Source organism: Scyliorhinus torazame, chromosome X (genome assembly GCF_047496885.1).
Source record: "Scyliorhinus torazame isolate Kashiwa2021f chromosome X, sScyTor2.1, whole genome shotgun sequence".
Taxonomy (NCBI): Eukaryota; Metazoa; Chordata; class Chondrichthyes; order Carcharhiniformes; family Scyliorhinidae; genus Scyliorhinus; species Scyliorhinus torazame.
Genome location: NC_092738.1, coordinates 29,588,435 through 29,611,477, shown reverse-complemented (window position 1 = coordinate 29,611,477; position 23,043 = coordinate 29,588,435). Strand labels below are relative to the sequence as shown.

At 46.3% G+C, this 23,043-nt stretch overlaps 1 protein-coding gene across 1 annotated transcript in view; it reads right to left on the bottom strand.

Moving 5' to 3' along the window:
* Window positions 1-23,043, bottom strand: part of esyt1a (extended synaptotagmin-like protein 1a) — a 163,552-nt gene that overhangs the window by 70,676 nt on the left and 69,833 nt on the right. Inside the window, exons 3-4 of the mRNA XM_072493933.1 lie at window positions 18,811-18,945; window positions 11,246-11,319 (exon numbers count right to left, since the gene is read on the bottom strand). Coding sequence (XP_072350034.1) covers window positions 11,246-11,319; window positions 18,811-18,945 — 209 coding nt within the window. The remainder of the gene's footprint in view (window positions 1-11,245; window positions 11,320-18,810; window positions 18,946-23,043) is intronic.

Genomic DNA, 23,043 nt, shown 5'->3' with positions numbered 1-23,043 from the left:
CAGAGGAAACCCCTTTTTAGAGAATATGAAAGTGCACACTATACTGGCTTCAAAAGTATGGGGCAGACTGTGTCCTTTTTGGGATTCAATTGTGATCCAGGGCTCGTCAGTTAGTGAGTTGAAGGCAGTGTTTGATCAGGAATCTCTAGGTTCATACACCTGATGTCAAACAGAATAGCTAGTTACCCAAAGCAAAGTCAAAGGAGCTAGCAGATTTTCTTTCTCAGACTGTTGGAAGGAAGCTCTGAGGGGAGTCACACCTGCCACAGTCCAATTACAGAGCATTGGCAGAGGCCAGGGGTGTGACCCTAACTGCCCTCTCATGTAGCGATGTTCGGTGGAGGTAGGGGAAAGGTGCAAAGAGAGACGAGGAACTAAATTCATTGTAGCTTTCCCTCAAATTTTGCTAATTTAAAAGTCCAAAACCAGTTGTAAAAAAGATTTATTCAGATTTTTTTCACCTGGAGATATATTACATAAAATGTAGAAACACATCAAACCCGAGATATTATGCGAAGGAAAAAAATAATGAACTTACATTTAGGACGTCCCAAAATACTGCCCAACCAGTGGTGCATTTTTGAAGTGCAGTCAATCTTGTAGAGTAGAAAATTTGGCAAAAGTACTTCATTGACAAGTGAAACATTTTGCAATATTCCAAGGTTGCAAAATAAGCAAATGCAAGTTTTTCATTGGGCTTCATGTCGAGGTGCAAAATCTGGACACAATGATGCTAATACAAGCCAAGTTTGTTGCTTTGCCTGGATTTTCAATTTCACTTGGAGAGACTTTGAAGGAAGTGCATTCAACACGTTGTAACTTTTTTTCCCTGATACTGCATTCTTGCATAATCATCCCTCTTTCCATGCAGTATTGCAAGTGGCAAACATAGGTGCTGTGATATAAATGGCACTGAGGTTGGCAGGTCTACTGCCAGACTACTATATGATCTGAATGAGAAGTGCCAATTATGAGACAACATCATTTGCCGATCCAAAAGTACCTCAAGGGCACCTGCCACTCCTATCTGGACGTGTTAAATGAGCCATAGCACTGCTTTACTGCAGCCTGATTTACAGGCAAGATCTGTACATGACACTTCAGCAAATCACAGAAACCAGGATATTCTTCCTGTTCTGCCAAAATCACTAATACATGAATCTTTCCAGGTCAACATAGAAGGACATCTCCCAGATTAACCAGCTGTAGTTTGTTCCTGTACAAAACTATCCAGTAGAAAAGATATTCACTGGGGAGGGCACAGAAACTTACAATCTGGGAGGTTTCGATAGTACCTATATAGCCACAAACACTGCTCACAATAATTCTAGTACCAACATAGAGAAAGGGACATCATTCCATGAACACGCATGGTAGCTTCCCACCGCAACAATGCAATCCCACGTCTTCGCCATTACCCATGGAGTACTCACTGCTATTATCCTGCAGCAGTCCACATTATCTGCATTGTTTGAAGGTGCTAAGAGAATGACCAGACTGCACGCTACAGAGATGAGGGGTTATCCTTTGCACCCATACCGAACGCTACTGGAAACCCCCACAACGCAGCTACTATCACGAGGCCCATGTCACTCTGAAACACACCATTGAGATACTGAAGTAACAATTCTGTTTGGTGAGATGCTGTACATTCCATCCAAGGTCCATAAATTTGAGAGAGATGAAAAGCTGGAAGATGGAATAGTCCAATGAAGATAGAAAAGAGGCAAACACGGAGAGTCATGTTGTTTGGATAGGGAAGATGGGGTCCAAAGCTCTTACAGAAGTACAGTAACCAATACTCCCACCTTTTACCAAACATATCTCTCAATACCAGATACATAGAATCCTTGTGCAGGAGGCCATTCGGCCCAGAGTCCGCACCGACCCTTAGAAAGAGCACCCAACTTAGCCCCACGTCTCCAACCTATGCATGTAACCCAGTAACCGCATCTAACCTTTTGGGCACTAAGGGGCAATTTATCATGGCCAATCTACCTAATCCGCACATCTTTGTACTGCAGGACGACACCGGAGCACCCGGAGGAAACCGATGCAGACACTGGGAGGAAGTGCAAATTCCACACAGACAGTCACCAGCTGATAGGAAGAGCATATTCCCGATTGTTATGCTGATTCGGCAGGTAACCCGAAGCAGCTCCTAAACATCAAAGGGGGAAAATAAAGTTTCATTAGATCACTGCCTATACAAAGCTTTTTCTTGGTAACAGTGTAAGGTGGGTTAGTGCTATATCTTAACCATTGAAACTCCTATCCAAGTGAGCAAAGCAACTGTGATGGCAGGAGGAGGCGCTAGTCTCCTGGAATGGATATGGTCTACTGGATGCAGGAACTACAGATGTTGCTGCAACAGCTGGAGCTAACTGCCAGAGGCTGTCCAGTCCTTCATGGGGACTGAGTGAATATGAAAGCTTTGAGAGAGGAAACCAGCCTCTATTGCAACCATACCATTGGGATAGGAGGGCAGCATGGTGGCGCAGTGGGTTAGCCCTGCATTTGAAAACCAACAGCTCCTGAAACTGGACACTGAAGATCTCTCATGGTTTGAGTTGCAGTATTCCTGAAGAAATTCAGTTCTGGCGTTGTCCTCTCATTGGTTAGGGAATCCCCTGCAGAGGACTCTCCTTGGTTCTTTGCACTTGAATAAATCCCTCCTCCAGCACTACAGAGGACCCATAGATGCTCTGCTGCCTGCTGTTCATGGGCAATTATGAACCCTATGCCATGTGCTCCTGCATTAACTCGAGTCTGAATCCAAACGTGTCTGAGGAAAGCAATCCTTTGTTCATAACCAGGAAATGCCCTTAGTGACCAAAAAAGGTTAGGAGGGGTTATTGGGTTACGGAGATAGGGTGGAAGTGAGGGCTGAAGTGGGTTGGTGCAGACTCATGTTCTATGCTCTAACTGTCTACTGGGACACTCTGATCGAGACTCTTTTCTTCTGTTCCTGCTGATTGCTCCTTCTCACTCGTGAGTAGTGCTTTATCAGATACCCCTTCCTCAAATTCACTCATTGCAACAAGTAGCTGGACAGGTACAGAGTGAAGGACAACACTTGACAACCTGGTGTGATGTGCAAGAGATCATGGTTCTGAGCCTTCACATTGGGAAGCATATATAGAAAAAAGAACAGACTTGCATTGCATCCCCAAGAGAATATAACAAAAGGTATTTTGTGTGTGAGATAACCTTATCACAGGAGAGAGAGAAAGATGCAGAACTAAAATACTTGCAGAGTGGTGGCACCATGCCTTTGGATACCTGAAAAAAATTTTGTACATTTGTTCCAAGGTCCAATGATCTGGAACATTGTGTTCGTCTGATTTGCCTTCTCCTTCCAATATCTTGAACTGCTGCATTTACAGAAAGCCGGGCCTAATGCCCGGTTTTGTTGCACCTACAGCAGGACACCCAAAGCTTTATCACTGAAATTAGGTTTTGCCAAGTTGCTCCTTCCAGCCATTGTGAATTCCAGAGAAGACAAACATCTTCCCTTTAAGAAAAAGCACTTTCCATTTAAATGCTACTGACAGGACAGATTTTTCAAAATATATTTTTATTCAGAAATGTTTTCAATTGTAACATATAGAAGGCAAACAAATGTATACAATTGCTATTAAAAAATCCCCTCATCCCCACCCCCAATTGCTGACAAATAGCTCCTTAAAGGAGGTAATGAATGGCAGCCACCTAGAATAAAACCCCTCCTCCAATTCCCTTATGGCATACTCGATCATTTCCAAATGCAGGAATTCCGACAAATCCCGCAACCATGCAGGAGTCTTGGGTGGCTCCGATGCCCTCCATCCGAGCAAGACTCGCCTCCGGGCTATCAGTGAGGCAAAGGCCAAGAAAGCAAATTCATCCCCTCCTGCAGCTCCGGCAAGTCTGAGATCGTTCTCCCAGAGTCTGCGTGGGTTTCCTCCGGGTGCTCTGATTTCCTCCCACAGTCCAAAGATGTGCAGGTTAGGTGTATTGGCCATGCTAAAATTGCCCTTGGTGTCCAAAAAGGATAGGTTGGGTTACGGTGATAGGGTGGAGGTGTGGGTTTAAGTGGGGTGCTCTTTCCAAGGGCCGGTGCAGACTCGATGGGCCGAATGGCCTCCTTCTGCACTGTAAATTCTATGTTCACCACCATTGGGTACAGCTCCACTCTAACTTCCAAAATCTCCGATATTGTTTTGAAGAAGCTTAGGACAAGACCAAAACATGCGAATGGTTCGCTGGACCCCTCAAACAACGCTCACATCTATCCTTTCCACTCAGAAAGAACCCACTCATACGTGTCTTGGTCAAGTGCGTCCTATGTACCACTTTAAATGGAATCAAACTCAGCCATGCACATGAGGAGGTGAAATTGACCCTATGAACCTCACGCCACCCCCCCCCCCCTTCCCAAACCCAACTCTTCCTCCCATTTCCTCTTTACGTCCTCCAGCGAAGCCGTTTCCATGTCCATCATCTGCCCATATATATCGGATATCTTCCCTTCCTCTATCTCGTCAAGAGACAGCACCTTATCTATAAGCGAAGGCACCAGTAACCAAGGAAACAAAAAGCGTTTTGCACAAAATTCCACTCCTGTATATACCTAAAAACATTCCCACCTGTGAGTCGGATCTTTCCCACCTGTGAGTCGGATCTTTTTCCACCAACTCCTCCAGCCCAGCAAACCTACCCTCCACGAAAAAAATCTCTAAACCTCTCCGCCTCCTCCCAGATCTTATACGATCAATCCATCCCAGCCGGTACAAACCAATGCTTCACACAGTTTGGCGCCAGTAGCAACATAGACCCTAATTTAAAGTGCTGTCTGAATTGATTTCATATTCTGAGAGAGGCTATTACCATTAGGCTCGAAGAGAACCTAGTTGAAGAGAACAGAAGAAGAGCAGTAACAAGTGTCCTCAAACTCGAACCTATACAAGACGGTAGCATTGTGGATAGCACAATTGCTTCACAGCTCCAGGGTCCCAGGTTCGATTCCGGCATGGGTCACTGTCTGTGCGGAGTCTGCACATCCTCCCCGTGTGTGCGTGGGTTTCCTCCCACAGTCCAAAGATGTGCAGGTTAGGTGGATTGGCCATGATAAATTGCCCTTAGTGTTCAAAATTGCCCTTAGTGTTGGGTGGAGGTGTTGACCTTGGGTAGGGTGCTCTTTCCAAGAGCCGGTGCAGACTCGATGGGCTGAATGGCCTCCTTCTGCACTGTAAATTCTATTCTATTCTATTCCTCCATCTGCTCCCATACACTGAATCCTGAAATCATCTCTGCACTTTCTCAATGTTTGCTGCCCAGTAATAATACATCAAATTAGGTAATGCCAACCCCCCCCCCCCCCTCCCCCGCAACTGTCTATCCCTCTGCAAGAAAGCCCTTTGAACCGAGTTGGGTGGGGAGGAACCTCCCAAGCAAAGGTTGAAATTGACTTGTTGACCCTACTAAAGAAAGATTTGGGAAGAAAGTTGGGAGACATCGAAACACAAACAAGACTCTTGGAAGAATGTTCATCTGAACCCTTCCCACCAAAGACAACAGGAGGGCATCCCACCTCTTCCAAGTCCGTCTTCACCCCCTCTACCAGACTGGCCAGGTTCAATTTATGTAACAAGCCCCTGTCATGAGCCACCCATATCCCCGGTACCTAAAACTACCCCATGCCAGCCGAAACAGTAGCCTCTCCAGATCAGCTCCCTTCCCTGGAGGGTTCACTGGAAAAACTAAAATCTGCAGCCTCCCTGCTTCCTCAATACTATCTGTCCATCGACATATCTTTGTATCATCTGCAAACTTAGCAACAATGCCCTAAGTTCCTGCTTCCAGATCATTAATTTATATTTCAGTTGTGGTCCCAGCACTGACCCCTGAGGCACACCACTAGTCACCGGCTGCCATCCTGAAAAAGACCCCTTTATCCCCACTCTCTGCCTTCTGTCAGTCAGCCAATCCTCTATCCATGCCAGGATCTTGCCCTTAACACCAAGGGCTTTTACTTATTTAACAGTCTCCTATGCAGCACCTTGTCAAAGGCCTTCTGCAAATCCAAATAGATCACGTCCACTGGCTCTTCTTTGTCTAACTTCCTCATTACCTCCTGAAAGAACTCTAACAGATTTGTCAGGCATGATCTCCCCTTGATTCAGCCCTATTTTACCATGCACTTAAGTACTCGCAATTTCATCCTTAATAATGCACTCCAAAATCTTACCAAAGTTCAAAGTCAGGCTAACAGGCCTATAATTTCCCGTCTTCTCCCTCCCTCCCTTCTTAAACAGGGGTGTTACATTAGCCATTTTCCAGTCCTCTGGACCCTCCCTGCCTCCAGTGATTCCTGAAAGATCACTACCAGTGCCTCCACAATCTCCTCAGCTATCTCCTTCAGAACCCTGGGGTGTAGTCCATCTGGTCCAGGTGATTTATCCACTTTCAGACCTTTCAGTTTCCCCAGAACCTTCTCCTTAGGTCACTGCACTCACCTCTGCCCCCAGAGTCTCCTGGAGCTCTGGCACCCCACTGGTGTCTTTCACCGTGAAGACTGATGTAAAGTAACTACTCAGTTGTCATTTACAGTGCAGAAGGAGGCCATTCAGCCCATCGAGTCTGCACCGGCCCTTGGAAAGAGCACTTCACATACCTCCACCCTATCCAGCAACCCAGTAACCTCACCTAACCTTTTGGACACAAAGGAGCAATTTATCATGGCCAATCTACATAACAGAGTTCCTCTGCCATTTCTTTGTTCCCCATTACTACTTCTCCACACTAATTTTCCAGTGTCTATTCTTGTCTCTCTCTTACCTTTTATATATTGGGGAAAAACTCTTGCAATCTTCATTTATTATACTAGCTAGTTTACACTCAGATTTCATCATCTCCCCCCCCCCCCCCCCCCCATTGCTTTTTTAGTTGTCCTCTGCTTACTTCTAAAGGCTTCCCAATCCTCTGGCATCCCACTAATCCTTGTCACTTTGTATGCTTTTTCTTTTCTGCTGTCCTTGACTTCCCTAGTCAGCCATGGATGCCTCGTCCTCCCCTTAGCATGTTTCCTCCTCCTTGGGATGAATTTCTGTTGTGCCTCCCGAATAACCCCCCAAAACTCCTGCCATTGCTGTTCCACTGTCTTCCCTGCTAGGCTCCACTTCCAATCAATAATGAAGAGTTACTTCTCCTCAGAACATCTCAAGAAATGCTGTTGAACCACCCACGACACGAAAATGCCAGGAAGCTGGTTAAAGACAGTGGAAAGTTCTCAGAAAAAGGAAGTGCTCTCAGATTAGTGCATCTGATACACTCTTTGTTCAATGTTTTGTTTAAACCGCTGAAGTGATAACTAGAAGGTCTCGCTCTGTTCACAGTATTGGCTGCAGGCCTCGAGTTTTTCATTATATTTAAAAAAGTAACAAAGTCACGAGTTCTATTTGGTCACATCTGGCTGTAGGATGGATTTTGCGCTCAGCTGTATGAGGTGCAGCAAACATTTGGACATTGCATGCTTCACATCCAATTCCTTCCATGATTTTGCGCCAGCTGCTAGTGTGCTTATACAGTTCTTGTGCCAGAGCCTCCTGAAAGCCCCATAAAACACATCCAAATATTTAAATGAATAGCTTCCATGTCTTTTTGCATTGGACTGTAATTTTATTTCTTCTTTGAAACCTCTTGTCTATTTGTCACCAGTTAATCTGCGTCTCTCTCCCCAAAACAACCCCTGTAGCCACCTGCTGCCTCCCAAACAATTCCCTCAAATTACTTCTACATCTCCCCCAAAGTCACTATTCACAACACTGGCACCTCGATCATTTGGGTGGAACGGTAGCACACTGGTTTACTCTGTTGCTTCACAGCGCCAGGATCCCAGGTTCGATTCCGGCTTGGGTCACTGTCTGTGCGGAGTCTGCACGTTCTCCCTGTGTCTACGTGGGTTTCCTCCGGGTGCTCCGGTTTCCTCCCACAGTCCAAAGACGTACTTGTTAGGTGATTCTGAATTCTCCCTCGGTGTAGTCGAACAGGTGCCGGAATGTGGCAACTAGGGGATTTTCACAGTAACTTCATTGCAGTGTTAATGTAAGCCTACTTGTGACAATAAAGATTATTTCAACCATCACATACTGTACACGCATCACTTGTGTGATGGGAGGGGTCAACTTGTTGGTGAGTGGTCCACGCACAGAGAAGCAAACAAGAAGGAAACGCTCAGTTTTCTGCATGCAATAAGTCATAGAAACTTAGAAAATAGGAGCAGGCGATTCAGCCCTTCGAGCCCGCTCTGCCATTCATTATGATCATGGCTGATCAGGGGCAGCACGGTAGCATTGTGGATAGCACAATTGCTTCACAGTTCCAGGATCCCAGGTTCGATTCCGGCTTGGGTCACTGTCTGTGCGGAGTCTGCACGTTCTCCCAGTGTGTGCGTGGGTTTCCTCCGGGTGCTCCGGTTTCCTCCCACAGTCCAAAGATGTGCTGGTTAGGTGGATTGGCCATGATAAATTGCCCTTAGTGTCCAAAATTGCCCTTGGTGTTGGGTGGGGTTGCTGGGTTATGGGGATAGGGTGGAGGTGTTGACCTTGGGTAGGGTACTCTTTCCAAGAGCCGGTGCAGACTCGATGTGCCGAATGGCCTCCTTCTGCACTGTAAATTCTATGATATCACTCAATGGCCTAATCCTGCTTTCCACCCATATCCTTTGATCCCCTTTGCCCCATGCTATATCTAACAGCGTCTTGAAACAATGTTTTGGCCTCAGCTACTTCCTGTGGTGATGAATTCCACAGGCCGACCACTCCCAGCGTGATGTCCCCTCATCTCTGTCCTAAATAGTCTCCCCCGTATCCTTAGACTGTGACCCCTGGTTCTGGACAACCCACCATCTGGAACATCCTGCCTGCATCTACCCTGTCTAGATCTGTTGGACTTTTATAAGTTTCTATGAGATCCCCCCCCTCATTCTTCTGAACTCCAGCAAATACAATCCTGACCGACTCAATCTTTCCTCATACGTCAGTCCTGCCATCCCAGGAATCAGTCTGGTAAACCTTCCCTGTACTCCCTCTAGAGCAAGAACATCCTTCCTCAGATAAGTAGCCCAAAACTGCACATAATATTCCAGGTGTGGCCTCAACAAGGACCTGTAAGACCTGTACTCCAATCCTCTCGCTATGAAAGCCAACATACCATTTGCCTTCTTTACTGTCTGCTGCTCCGGCATGCTTACCTTCAGTGACTGGTGTACGAGGACACCCAGGTCTCGTTGCACATTCCCCTCTCCTAATTTATGGCCGTTCAGGTAATCGGCTGCCTTCCTGTTTTTGCTATCAAAGTGGATAACCTCACATTTATCCAAATTATACTGCATCTGCCATTCATTTGCCCACTCACTTGTCCAAATCTCACTGAAAGATCTCTGCATCCTCCTCATAGCTCAACCTATCCTCCCAGCTTTGTGTTATCTGCAAATTTGGAGGTATTACATTTAGTACCCTTATCTAAATCATTTATATAGTGAATAGCTTATATTGTGAATAGCTGGGGTTCCAGCACCGATCCCTGCGGTACCCCACTAGTCACTGCCTGCCATTTGGAAAAAGATCCTGACTTAGAAACTTTTATGTGCAGCCCAAAAACAACATTTTGAATTTATTTCTTCTGTAGAGATAAATTTGGAAATCCTATTAAAATGCCCTATTCCCACTTAGAATGTTCCAAGTTCAACAACTTGGAGCACCCACTGCTTCTTGGCAATGCAAATAAATATTCAAGGGGATCACCTGGTGACCAGTTATTAGAATCATAGAATTCTGACAGTGCAGAAGGAGGCTATTCGGCCCATCAAGTCTGCACCAGCCCTCTGAAAGAGCACTCTACTCAAGCCCAATCCTTCACCCTATCTCTGTAACCCCACAAAACCTTTTGGACACTATTGGGCAATTTAGCATGGTCAATCCACCTAACCTGCACATCTTTGGACTGTAGGAGGAAACTGGAGCATCCGGAGGAAACCCACGCACACACGGGGAGAACATGCAGACTCCACACAGACACTCCAAGCCCGGAATTGAACGTTAAAGAACATTACTGTACATGTGGGGAAAGGAAGAATTTCTAAATCAAGTGCTCCTTTGTGTTGGGGCCCAACATATTTTACATTTCAGCTGGTGCAGTGTGTGTCGCAAATGAACATTTCAGGCCAGAATCAAACTTGCATAACAACAGACAAGCTCAGTCTGTGACCACACTAATTACTTTAATGATAAGCTACCTCTTTTTCTTCCCGGAAAGATCTCTGGATAACCACATGGCAGTTTCATAATATATTCATCAGTAATAAAAAAAACAGACGTTCCAAGTAGGAATGACTGAGCTGTTGCTTTAACAAGGTCTTTGCAGCTCTTGCATCCATTATCCACTTTTCTTCACCATATTGAGTTAATTACCATTCTGGTCACACAAACATGCAGCAATCGCCTCACCAGTCAGGACTATTTCACTGATATTTAATGGTTATATTCAGTCAATAGTGATACAGCTAGTAGGTTATACCATTGTTAAGATTTATGCAACGATTAATCAAACAGAATCCTTGGGAGACAATCAAAGTAATTGGAGCATTAAATATACTAATGACTTTGGGAGATGAAAGTAACCAAAATTAATGCACATTAGGGCACATATTAAAGGCTCCCAGATACATTCAAATCTCAAAGTGCTGACAGGTGAGCAGTTTCCCACACAATTTTAGATATCAGTTATAGTGTTGCACATATTTTCTACATTCTTCAAGATTTTAAAATGCTAACAGTAAACCCTTTAATTTACTGCCCACAGCATAGCTGAGGGGCAGCTTTTGACAACATAGGTTTAGCCCTCACTTCCCCAGGCAGTGAAACCCTGGTCTAAAAAAACAGGTTGGGAGAGAGGTTGGACAGGCAAGTCTCTCCTGACTATCCTTCTACCTCCCCTTGCAACATTGGCAGAGGCTTAGGAGGAGTTTGTAAAATAGGGATAACCTTATTTCACCAATATGCCTGTTTTTCAGAAGGCAGTCAGGAAGGAATAGGAAAACAAAGTATCAACATTAGAAGGACAGGGAAATGCACTAGATTAATATTTCAAGCAGGAACAGGCAAATAAATCATAAATAGGACAGCCAGCATGTGCTTCTACATGTAAGGAGCTTTGATCTTGGGAGTTTAAGCAGGAAAGTGGAGTTGAACAGTGAGTCAGTTACCTGATATGCAGGTCAAGCGTGACCTGTCGTTTGTCTGTACCTGTATGCACCTGTACTCCATGAACCTTCAGAGGCTGAAAGACATTTCAGAGGCATGATCAGTTCTCCAGCAACACAGACCTGAACATCTAGCATTTCTTTGATATATTTGGAACCTAGTTCAGCTACTTTGCTCCATAGTACTCCTGCTACTTAAAGTAAAAGCTCTCTTGTTGGCACCTCAAATTTAAAGGAACAGCTGAAAGTCCCAGATTCATTCCATGGTCAGTGCTGAGTTAGCTGCTTCCACTGGGACAAGGATTGGTCACAATGCCCTACATTAGGGCAGCAGAGCACAGTGGTTAGTACGGTTGCTTCATAGCGCCAGGATCCCAGGTTCCATTCCCGGCTTGGGTCACTATCTGTGTGGAGTCTGCACGTTCTCCCAGTGTCTGCGTGGGTTTCCTCCGGGTGCTCCGGTTTCCTCCCACCGTCCAAAGATGTGGTTAGGTGGATTGGCCATGCTAAATTGCCCTTGTCCAAAATTGCCCTTAGTGTTGGGTGGGGTTACTGGATTACAGGGAGAGGATGGAGCTTAAGTGGGGCGCTCTTTACAAGGGCTGATGCAGACTTGTTGGGCCAAATGGCCTCCTTCTGCACTGTAAATTCTATGTTCTCTGTTGACCAGGATTATGCTATCCAGTGATTCCTGCTGAGAAATGTGTGTGTGTAAACATCAAGTGAAGACTGGGTCGGCTTCAGCTCTCATGGTCCTGATAATCGAAATATCATCAACACTCTTTGCCTAGATGCACACCCAAATGATGGCTACCATCATGAGGTATAGGAGGGTGACCAGGGCCCATGATTCACCATGATAAGGTACTGAGGGGTCAGTACCCATGGTGGGCCCTCAGTTGTGTAAATGGTTCCCTGGGACATATTTCAGTCTGATATTTCTTTCAATGGAGATGAGTCACCCATTTGATTCACTTATATTTGGCACATTCATCATTGACATTTACACATCAATTAATACCTCATTAGATTTTTATTCTGGTCAATAACGCAGGGGGAGTACTTGTGAAGGCACACGCATCCTCCATATGGTTTACTGAAGAATGTCAGACAGGATAATTTCTAAAACCACCAATATGTCACTTCAGTGTTACACAGTTCAAAATGTTCTCTTCACACAGCCCACGCATGGAAGGTTACGCGAGGGAGATATTAGGAAATTGGGTCCAGAAATTAGATACATGATGTCGCAGGCAATTTAGGGGCTAAACAGACCGAGGAGGGAAAAAAACCTGCTAGCACAGAGTCAGAGGGATATGTCCACACCTAGCTGAGTTACATTGTCCCAGTCAGATTTAAACTGGTGGGAATACTCAGGATGCCCCAGATCCGTTGTTCTTTGGGACACTCCTGTCTGACCAGCTACTAGCCCATTACAGAGCCTGATGGCCTTTTTGTCCGTCAGTGGGAGGTTAGTTGGATATCAATAGCATGGCTCTGTCCTTTTGTATAAACGGGAGCAGGCAATCAAACAACCAAAAGGACATTGATGGGTTTGAGCCTGGAAACCCCAGTAGAGAACTTTTGTTTGAGGGGCTGGGCAGGCTCAGTCATAGAATTCTTACAGTGCAGGAGGCCATTCGGCTCATCGAGTCTACACTGACCCTTCTAAAGACCCTTCTAAAGAGCATCCTACCTAGGCCCGCACCTCCGTCCTATACCCGTAACCCCACCCTTTTTGACACTAAGGGGCATTGATCATGCCCAACTACCTAATCTGCACATCTTTGGGCCGTGGGAGGAAATCGGAGCACACGGAGGAAACCCACGCAGACCCGGGGCAAACTCTACACAGACAGTCACCCAAGGTCGGAATTGAATCCACGTCCCTGGCGCTGTGAGGAAATCGACCATGAGAGGACATGACAGTTACAGACGGAAAGACTTTGGAAATCGACCAGGAGAGGTTATGAAAGTTGCCCCCCGAGGCAGGCTTTGAAAAAGTGTTCAGAACGAATGTCCCTAACAGAAGAAAAATTGCTTGCTAAATGCAAGCTCGCTGTGTAAGTGGAACAAGAGCTGCTTGTTTATTTAAAGTGGGGGGCTGCACGGTGGTGCAGTGGTTAGCTCTGCTACCTCAGGGCGCCGAGATCCCAGGTTAGATCCCGGCTCTGGGTCACTGTCCGTGTGGAGTTTGCACATTCTCCCCGTATTTGCGTGGGTTTCGCCCCCACAACCCAAAGATGTGCAGGGTAGGTGGATTAGCGACGCTAAATTGCCCCTTCATTGTAAAAAATTAATTGGGTACTCTAAATTTTTATTTTAAAAAATGTTTATTTAAAGAGGTGTTTAGTGGGAACTAGTGTGTTAAGGTTAAGAAACTGCGTGCAATCTGTTAATGTAGGGTCGCAAAAGATTTCCTGGGGGGGGGGGGGGGGGGGGGGGGGTGGAGGAAGTCACTCGGGAAGATTTAAAAGGGGAATCGATAAAGGAAAGCTGTTGAGTTTGGCCGAGAAACAGCAGAGAGCCCTGCCAAAAGGGGCAAAGGCGGCAGAGATAATACAAACCATAGCTCAATATTTAAACTTGCCAGTAACCCTTTAGAATGAGCTTGAATCCAATTAAAAATGAAAGAATTGGAAATGCAGCAAAAACTGAGAAATGGAGGTGGCAAATGAAGCCAAAGAAAAAAAAGGTTTTTCAAAGAGAAATGGAAAGGAATAAGATTGAAATAGGGAAAGATTAGCAAAGGAAGAGAGAGAGAGAAATTGGCCATGGTGGAAACAAAGGAAAGGGAGAGAATTTGAACTTCAGAAACTGACACTGTAAGGAGAGCAACAACTTAACGTTGGAGGCAAAGGCAGGAGCTGAGGAGGTTTTATGGGGAAGAAGAAATACCCACTAGTCAAAGATTTAGTAGGGAGGATGTTTAAATATATGCAAGCCTTGCCAAGATTCAATGAGAACAATGTTGAAGGGTACTTTATTATCCTTTGAGAAAGTAGCTAAACAATTGAATTGACCAAAGACCATGTGGGTGATGTTGGTTCAAACCAAGTTGGTAGGTAGTGCTAGTGATTTGTTTGCCTCACTATCAGAGGAGGATCTGGGGATTATGATGTGGTGAAGGAAGCCATATTAAGTGCCTCCGAACTAGTGCCAGAAGCCTACAGACAGAAGTTTAGAAATCTAAGAAAAGAACTGGGTCAGACCTATATAGAAGTCGAAAGAAACAAGCTAATTTTGATAGGTGGACAAGGGCACCAAAAGTAAACCAAACATATGAGGCGCTTCGGGAAATAATTATTTTGGAAGAATTTAAAGATTCACTTCTCGCAGTAGTGAGCAAAGAGTTAAAACAGCTAGACAGGCCGCAGACATGGCTGACTATTTTAATTCGTTCATGTTTAGTGTCAGACATTAATTTCAATCTGCGAAGAGGGCAGCACGGTAGCATTGTGGACAGCCCAATTGTTTCACAGCTCCAGGGTCCCAGGTTCAATTCCGGCTTGGATCTCTGCCTGTGCGGAGTCTGCCCATCCTCCCAGTGTGTGCGTGGGTTTCCTCCGGGTGCTCCAGTTTCCTCCCACAGTCCAAAGATGTGCAGGTTAGGTGGATTGGCCATGATAAATTGCCCTTAGTGTCCAAAGTTGCCCTTAGTGTTGGGTGGGGTTAATGGGTTATGGGGAAAGGGTGGAGGTGTTGACCTTGGGTAGGGTGCTCTTTCCAAGAGCCGGTGCAGACTCGATGGGCCGAATGGCCTCCTTCTGCACTGTAAATCTATGTAAGATAGGGACACGAGACTTTCACAGGAAATATGTGAGGAGGTGTAGGTGGTGATGTTAAGGAGAGTGTGCCTCAGAGTAAAAATGGAACCAATTGTAGTGGTAGCGAGACAAAAAAATGGAAGTGTTTTCATTGTAATAAAGTTGGACATGTGAAGTCAGTGTTGGTGGCTTAAGCATAGTACTGTGAAGGCAGAGTTGGTTTAAAAAAAAAGGATAAGTCAGTGGGCCAATGTATTGGCCTTTGCCTCCCAGATAGCCCGGAGACAGCATTTGTTGTGTAGCCGGGATCCGGAGTTGCCGAAGGTGGGGGTAAAAATTGGGAAGGCGGGATGTTGATATCAGGGGAAGTTGGGGATTTGTGGCTGTTTGTTCAGGTTGATGTTCTGGTGTTCTGATATTTAAAAAACCTTTAATAAAAATATGTTTTAAAAACTATCTGATCAAACATAGTTCCTGACAATTCGTCCATCACCTGCTCTTTGTCTTGACTAGCTATCTGATCAAACATAGTTTCTGACAATTCAATCTCATCCTCCCTAAGTTCTCTTCCTCCCGTCTCAGCCTGTGGCTTTGTGATTGGGTTACCACAATCAGGAAACACTCCCGGATATACTTGCCACATCTATTGCTTGATTTTCCACTGGCTTTTCAACCACAGTCGGCTGCACTCCCACCGGTGATACAGCTATATCATTACCCTGGATAAATCTGGCAATGGTATTTAGTCTATTATTCCTACTACCACTTATCAGCGGACTCTCGAACCTTAAATAGTGGCACACTACTGCTCTCACCACTAATTCCACATTTTACCACCTTTCTGACAATCAGCCTTCCAAACCACATATTTCCTTATATTATCACTCCCAGAACGAATCAATCTTTCGGCACCGTCTTAACCTTTGAGACTTCCGGGGTAAGCCATGTAGTGAGTGGTCGCACATTTGGTGGCTCGTGCTTGAGGTGGAATGGTTTGGACCTGGTGACCCATACACGGGGGGTGATTGCTGTTACAAAGTACAGGAACATATAGAGCTAAAAATTCTCCTTCGGGTGTGCATGTCTCAGCCCTATCAAACAAGGAGTGCAACTGTAAAGGGGCAACAGTCAGACCAGGAGTGTGACAGGAGGAAAGATGGCAGAGAGTTCTGTGGCGATGTTGACCGCTCAGTGGACCACCAAACAGTTGTGGCATTTTTAACGGTCAAGTTCCGGCAGCAAAGGCAGGAGGCTTCGGAAGACCTGGCTATGGTGGCTGATCCAATTCAGGCAGCCATTGAGAGAGCTGAGCAGAGGCTGGAGGCACGCATATGTCGCTCCAAAAAGTGGAAGAGTTGGTGGCGGACGGTGAGGACTGGTTGGCCTTGTTGGAGGCAAGGATTACACTGGTGGCAGAGTGCCAAAGGAAGCTGAGTATAAATGGAAAGGTGGAGGAGCAGGTGCGAGGGATTGGGGGAGGCAGTTGCCTCGAGTGCAGGCCACCATGCTAGTGGATAGGCTAGTTAACGGGATGAAGTGGGGGAGGGGTTCTTTCTCTTGTTCTCTGGTGGGGTGGGACAGTTTGCTGTCATGGACGGAGTTGGTGTGGCACAGTTGTTTAAAGGGTGCTGGCGAACATCTTGGGGATCCCTAGGAGGGCATGGGCGTGGACCTGGAAGATTAAATGGGCTGGTTAAGAGGTTGTGCGTGTTGGTGCATTTGAGGAGTCTGAAGGCGGATGTTGTGTTTTTCCAAGAGACTCATTTGAAGGTGGTGGATCAGACGAGGCTAAATATGAGGTGGGTCCTGGAAAAGATCCCAGGTCTGGACACGCACTGGATGATCACAGTGGAGGTGGTTGAGGGGGGGGGGATTTTAATACGGTGTTGGATCAGAGGCTGGACAGGTCGTGTCCCAGGTCGATGATAAGGGTGTCGGCAATGGCGAAGGAGTTACTGGTATTTATGGAGTGAATGAGGATGGCGAATGGAGGTTTGAGAGACAGAGGTCGAAGGAATTTTCAGTTTTTCCACATGTCCACAGGGGGGTATTCCTGGACTGATTTTTTTCATCCTGGACAAGGCACTGTTGGCGGCGGTGTTTGGGAAGAGTATTCCGCGATCGTGCCTGCCTCAACTGATACGCAAGCATCCTGCTTGCAATCTCCCCATACTCATACACTTCCCCTCTAGCCCTGTGCAACTGTCCCACCGCCTCACTCGTCGGCTGTAGCCTAAACTCTATTTCGAGAGGATGAGGGAGGACTTTAAGGGGTGGAATGTGTTGCCATTGGCTCGAAGGGTCCAGACGGTAAAGATGACCTTGCTCCCGAAGTTTTTGTTCATGTTTCCGAATCTCCCGATTTATTTACAGTGCAGAAGGAGGCCATTCGGCCCATCGAGTCTGCACCGACCCTTGGAAAGAGCACCCTACTTAAGCGCTACTTACTTTTGGAGGAGCTTGAGGTGTACTTGCTGCCGAAGGGGAATGGGCTCAGGTACCTGCAGGTGATTGACTTTTGAGGAAGGAGTTGGGTTCGTTCCCGCAGCTGCCGCCTACAGCGCTACAGGACAAGCTGCTGTCCGAGGGTGAGACAGGCGAGGGCAAGTGTCAGATATATATGGGGAGCGAGGTCTCGACAGTGGAGAAGGTCTGCAGCAAGTGGGATGTGGAGTTGGGAGGGGCGATGCAAGCCAGGATGTGGAGGATAAACTCGTCCTCACCGTGTGCAAGACTGAGTCCCATACAGTTTAAGGTGGTGCATAGGTGATAGTGAGATTTTTTTTGCCTGGGGTGGAAGATAGGTGCGGGCAGTGTGCCGGATGTCCAGCAAACCATGTCCATATGTTTTTGGCATGTCCAAAGTTTGAGGGGTTCTGGAAAGAGTTTGCGAACATAATGTCAATGATCTTGGGACTGGAGGTGGCGCTGAGCCTGTGGGTAGCAATTTTTGGGGTGTCAGAGGATTCAGGAGTGCAGGCGGGGAAAGAGGCTGATGTGGTAGCCTTTGCCTCCCTGATAGGCTGGAAGCGGATCTTGTTGGGCTGGCGGGACTCGGAGCCGCTGAAAGCGGGAGACATGGGTGAGCGACTTGCTGGAGTTCCTCCACCCAGAAAAAAATGAAGTTTGCCAGAGGAGGGGTTCTCCACAAGGTGGAGGCTGTTCATCATTGACTTCTTTAAGGGACACTAACACATCAAAGGGGGGGGGGGGGTTCTGCCTGGGGTTGGGGGGGCTGGTGTAGAAGGAGGGGGTGCTAAGGGGGAACAGTGGCATTTGCGTATGGCTAACTTGTTTGTTCATTTCTGTTCTGTATATATTTGAAAATATCTCCAATAAAATATTTTTCAAAAAACCCCATAAAAGTTATTACTCTGGTTCAGTCCCTTAGCCACTGTTGAGAACTGACCAGGCATTTAACAGTTACACAGTTCAAAATGTTCTCTTCATACACAATGCACATTTGGAAGGGCAAACATGTTGTTAAATGAGGACTAGTTTGGATTCTGCAGTCAAGTAGCCTGCCAGCATTCATGGCAAAGAAGAACTGCCGTTTTAGCAAGGTACACAAGGCTGTGCACGGAACTGTACTTAGCGACTGAGAGCCTTCTAGGGGATAAAATCAGGGGAAGATGAAGCAAAAAGGCTGACACTCAGTTGTTCTTTAGATGTACCTGTGGGATTCACTATATTAAACACGGAAGAAACAAATCACAGGCTTAAACAATGTGCAAATTAACTCAAACAATGTGCAAATTAACTCTCATTAGTGAAACACCACTTGCATAGATACGGAATTACCTTGACTCCAAAGCTGACTTTTGTGAAGGCGAAGGTCTGCAGATGGTTGTTTGAATTTCGAATTATGGGAGCAATCGAGTTCACCAACAGCTTCTCCAGGTACTGACCAACAAATGGCCATGCTTGCTGCAGAACCTACCGATAAAGAGACCTTCTATTAGATGGTGCATTTGTGAATTGACTCTTGGATCTAAAAATCGCACCTAGCTCCAGACAACATGATGTTTTCGTTAAACATTGTTTGCTTTCTTTAAACTTATTCTGTGCATCCTCCCAGTTGTTTTAGAACTCCAGATTGCTTAGTAACTGGTTGCTCAGCAACATGCAAGACCAATCCCATGAAAATGTGCCCTCCAAATTTACTCCCCCCCCCCCCCCCCCCCCTGGTGTGTGTGTGTGGGGGGGGGGGGGGGGGGGGGAGGCTGTGGCGGCAGACACCTGGTCAGCCCCTTCCTAAGCAGACATTAGCCACTTGCTGTATGAGTAATTTCAGATACAATTCAATCATCTTAACTAGAGTAGAGTAGCCAGGAATTGAAGCCCCAATGTTCACCCAATTTTCCTGGCAGAAATGGAGCAGGCTTGGGTCAGTCTTATACAGGTGTACTGCATTTCAGCACAGGCAGAGCACCTTTACGTTTGATGGTCTGTGGCAAATAGTCAAGTTTGCAACTATTTTAGTATTCAATACTGTTCATTTACCCATTTATTGTTCAATAATGTGTCTGCTATCTTATAGCCCAAGCCTGGGATCTCCTGCATACCAAAGTGAAGGAAGCAACATGACCACACATGGCCACCCAGAATACAGTAGCAATGCAACATGGAGTGGGTAAAAACTTACAGGAATGGACTGTAGCACTAAGCCCAAAGAAAATATCTAGTGGAAAACAACAAGAACCAAGAGCTGCTACTTCCCTACTGTGGATGTGGTTGTCAGGTATACACAGGGTAGCCATGACACTGGGATTTAACAGGCATGTGTGTCCTGGGCAGCCCTGGCCTCCCAAGTTGAAGAGAGTGCTCAGAGCCGTGTTTAAAACATAATAAGTATGCTAAATATATGCTTTTGTACAAATAGACCATTTCCCCTGCACCACACCTAAACCAAATCACACTGCAAATTGGAGTATTTGCTTATTACAATTAATTAACAGGAAAAAAATATAAACAGAACCTCCTAATTTTGGTGTTGTTCAGTGGTTTTAAAGACGTGTACCTTTTAGTTTCTCATTACTTCATTGATCTGTGTAAAAACCTCTAATCCTTTTACAAGACTCTTATCATTCTTTATTTTGATCATTTATTTGAAGGACATATCAAGAGTTGTATCTTCCATTCTGGAGTAGAAGTTGGATAGGAGGTTTGGAAATGAGTTAATTCTGCTTGGAGGTGACTCCCCTGCAACCTCACACTGTTCAGCTCATTACATATGCATGCATGAGTTGCACTAAAGGTCCTAGCATCATATTTAATAGGCACCCAGTCAGCCATTCATTCACTGCAAGCCAGGAGCATCCATTGTTCAAGATTCAACACTTAACCAGAATGCCCCAGAGCAGACAACAACAACACAAGGCTGCACAGTTAAGTAAAGCCTCTCTGCAAGTGCAGATCCAGGCATTCCAGGAAGGGTGGGAGGTGATGTTTCTCACACTTGGTAGCAGGAAGTCCCTGTAGCCACCCGAGTTAGCCAAGTCCCGATTTAAAATGGAGAACAGCAAAGGCCGAAGGGAAATTCAGCCAACACAGGCAGAAACCAGCAGGTGCAAGTTACTGTGTATTAAACTCTGCAAAAGCCCAGACAGCATCGATATAAGCAGCCATCTGCATAATAATGTAGCAGCCATCTACATACTGATGAGCGATCCCCGGGAACAATCGCAACATTTGGGACAAACAAAGCAAAGCCAGACTCCCCGGCGCCAGCAGGAGCCAACACAAAAGAGGTTAACGGACACCTCAAGACCGCCCATCGATCAGGGAACAGCTCCAGTATTGGAGAAATCAAACCAAGCGATTGGAACGGAGTCCAATCACTTGGAACCAGGTACAGGGTCCGCCCCGAAAGGCGGGAAGCCCCTGGGGACTATAAAGTTAAGCCCCCAGGTTCAAATTGTTCTTCTCGACAGGGTCACTCAGCAACGCGAACCAACCCTTGAGAGTGAACTGTTCAAGCTGCCGCATCACTGAAGTAAGTCTCAAGTCGACGCTCGCTACGAGATAGGCGCTCCGAGCTACCAGTCCATGTCGGCTTTGAATCCCGCAGTTTCAGAACCCGAACGAAAGGCCATTTGTTCCCCTGACCTGGTGGGCCAGTCCGAAGTTAAGTATAGGCCTGTTAGTTGCAGAAGTAGCTTAGAAGTAGAATTTATGCATGAGTAGCGATTACTGTGTATAATAAATGTGCTTTGATTTGAATCTTACTAACTGTTGTGTTGAGTTATTGATCATTACTTGAACTTGAACCTCGTGGCGGTATCATAAAGATACCTGGCGACTCGAGAGCAAAGGTTATAAAACAGAGCCAATTGAACCAACCAAAAGTTAGCAACAGTCCCTCCCTGAAAAAGGCAGCCTAGGTGGAGGTCGCAGCGGAGCTTTTCAATTTATTCATTCACATGATGTGGGCGCCATTGGCTCTGCGAGCATTTATTGACCATCCCTAATTGCCTCTTGAGAAGGTGGAAATGAGCCACCACCTTGAACCGCTGTAGTCCATGTGGTCCATCAACAGTGAAGGAATGGTCAATCAATTTGCAAGTCAGGATGGAGGGGATCTTCCATTGGTGACATTCCCATGTATCTGCTGCTCTCCTTCTAGATGGTAGCAGTCATGCGTTTGGAAGGTGCTACCAAAGGAGCCTTAGTTAATTCCTGTAGTGCATCTTGAAGATGGTACACACGGCTGCTACTGTGCATTGGTGGTGGAGGGAGTGAATGTTTGTGGATGGGGTGCCAATCAAGGTTGCTTTGTCCTGAATGGTGTCTTGAGTGTTGTTGGAGGGGATTTGGAAGTGCTGAGGTGCTCCAGCATTGCCCCTGCGGAAGGCACCAGCATAGGCTCATCACTTCCTCCTCCTCTGGGTGCTCGCTGGCCCCCATGGGACAAAGGGGAAGCCAGAATGAGCTGGGGAGGCTAGAATGAGCTTGGGAGGCTCCACCATCTCCTGTAGCATTGCCAGTCCTGGAGACCACCCTTGTCTGAGCCATGGTCACAATGCCTTCAGCCATGGAGCACTGAGACTGGGACACTTCCTTCAGCGAGTGAGACATGTCCCTCATTGTCTCAGTCACGTCCTTCTGTGACTGGGCTAAGCTCTAGAGCGCCGCAGCAGTGTCCATGTGGGACCGGGACATGTCTGCCTGTGACTGGGCTCCCCAGTCCTGAGCCTCAGCCATTGACCGCACAGTGTACGACCTGACCCACGGCTCTGACTTCTTGTCCCAGGCAAATTTATGGATGACAAGGAATTTGAGGGATTCTCACTATTGGGCTGCCATTTTGACTCATTCCGCAGCCGCTACGCTGGGTTCCTGAAGAAAAATAGCACACGCCCCATGCCGTCGGGAATGGTATGTTTATGCAGTTGACTGCAGCCTTTGTGAGACCGCACATAAATAATTGTTTACCCTCCTTATCACACATAATGAAGCAAAGTGCACTGGACTTCATGGAATAATGCCATGATCCTGAAGTGAGAGAGAGTAGAATGGGCCTACGTGGAATATAAGGAAAGTAGGAAGGAACTTAAGCAAGGAGTCAGGAGGGTTAGAAGGGGTCACGAAAAGTCATTGGCAAATAGGGTTAAGGAAAATCTCAATATCTTTTTACACGTACATAAAAAGCAAGAGGGTAGCCAGGGAAAGGGTTGGCCCACTGAAGGATAGGCAAGGGAATCTATGTGTGGAGCCAGAGGAAATGGGAGAGGTACTAAATTAATACTTTGCATCAGTATTCACCAAAGAGAAGGAATTGGTAGATGTTGAGTCTGGAGAAGGGTATGTAGATAGCCTGGGTCACATTGAGATCCAAAAAGATGAAGTGTTGGGCGTCTTGAAAAATATTACGGTAGATGAGTCCTCAGGGCCTGATGGGATCTACCCCAGAATACTGAAGGAGGCTAGAGAGGAAATTGCTGAGGCCTTGACAGAAATCTTTGGATCCTCACTGTCTTCAGGTGATGTCCCGGAGGACTGGAGAATAGCCAATGTTGTTCCTCTGTTTAAGAA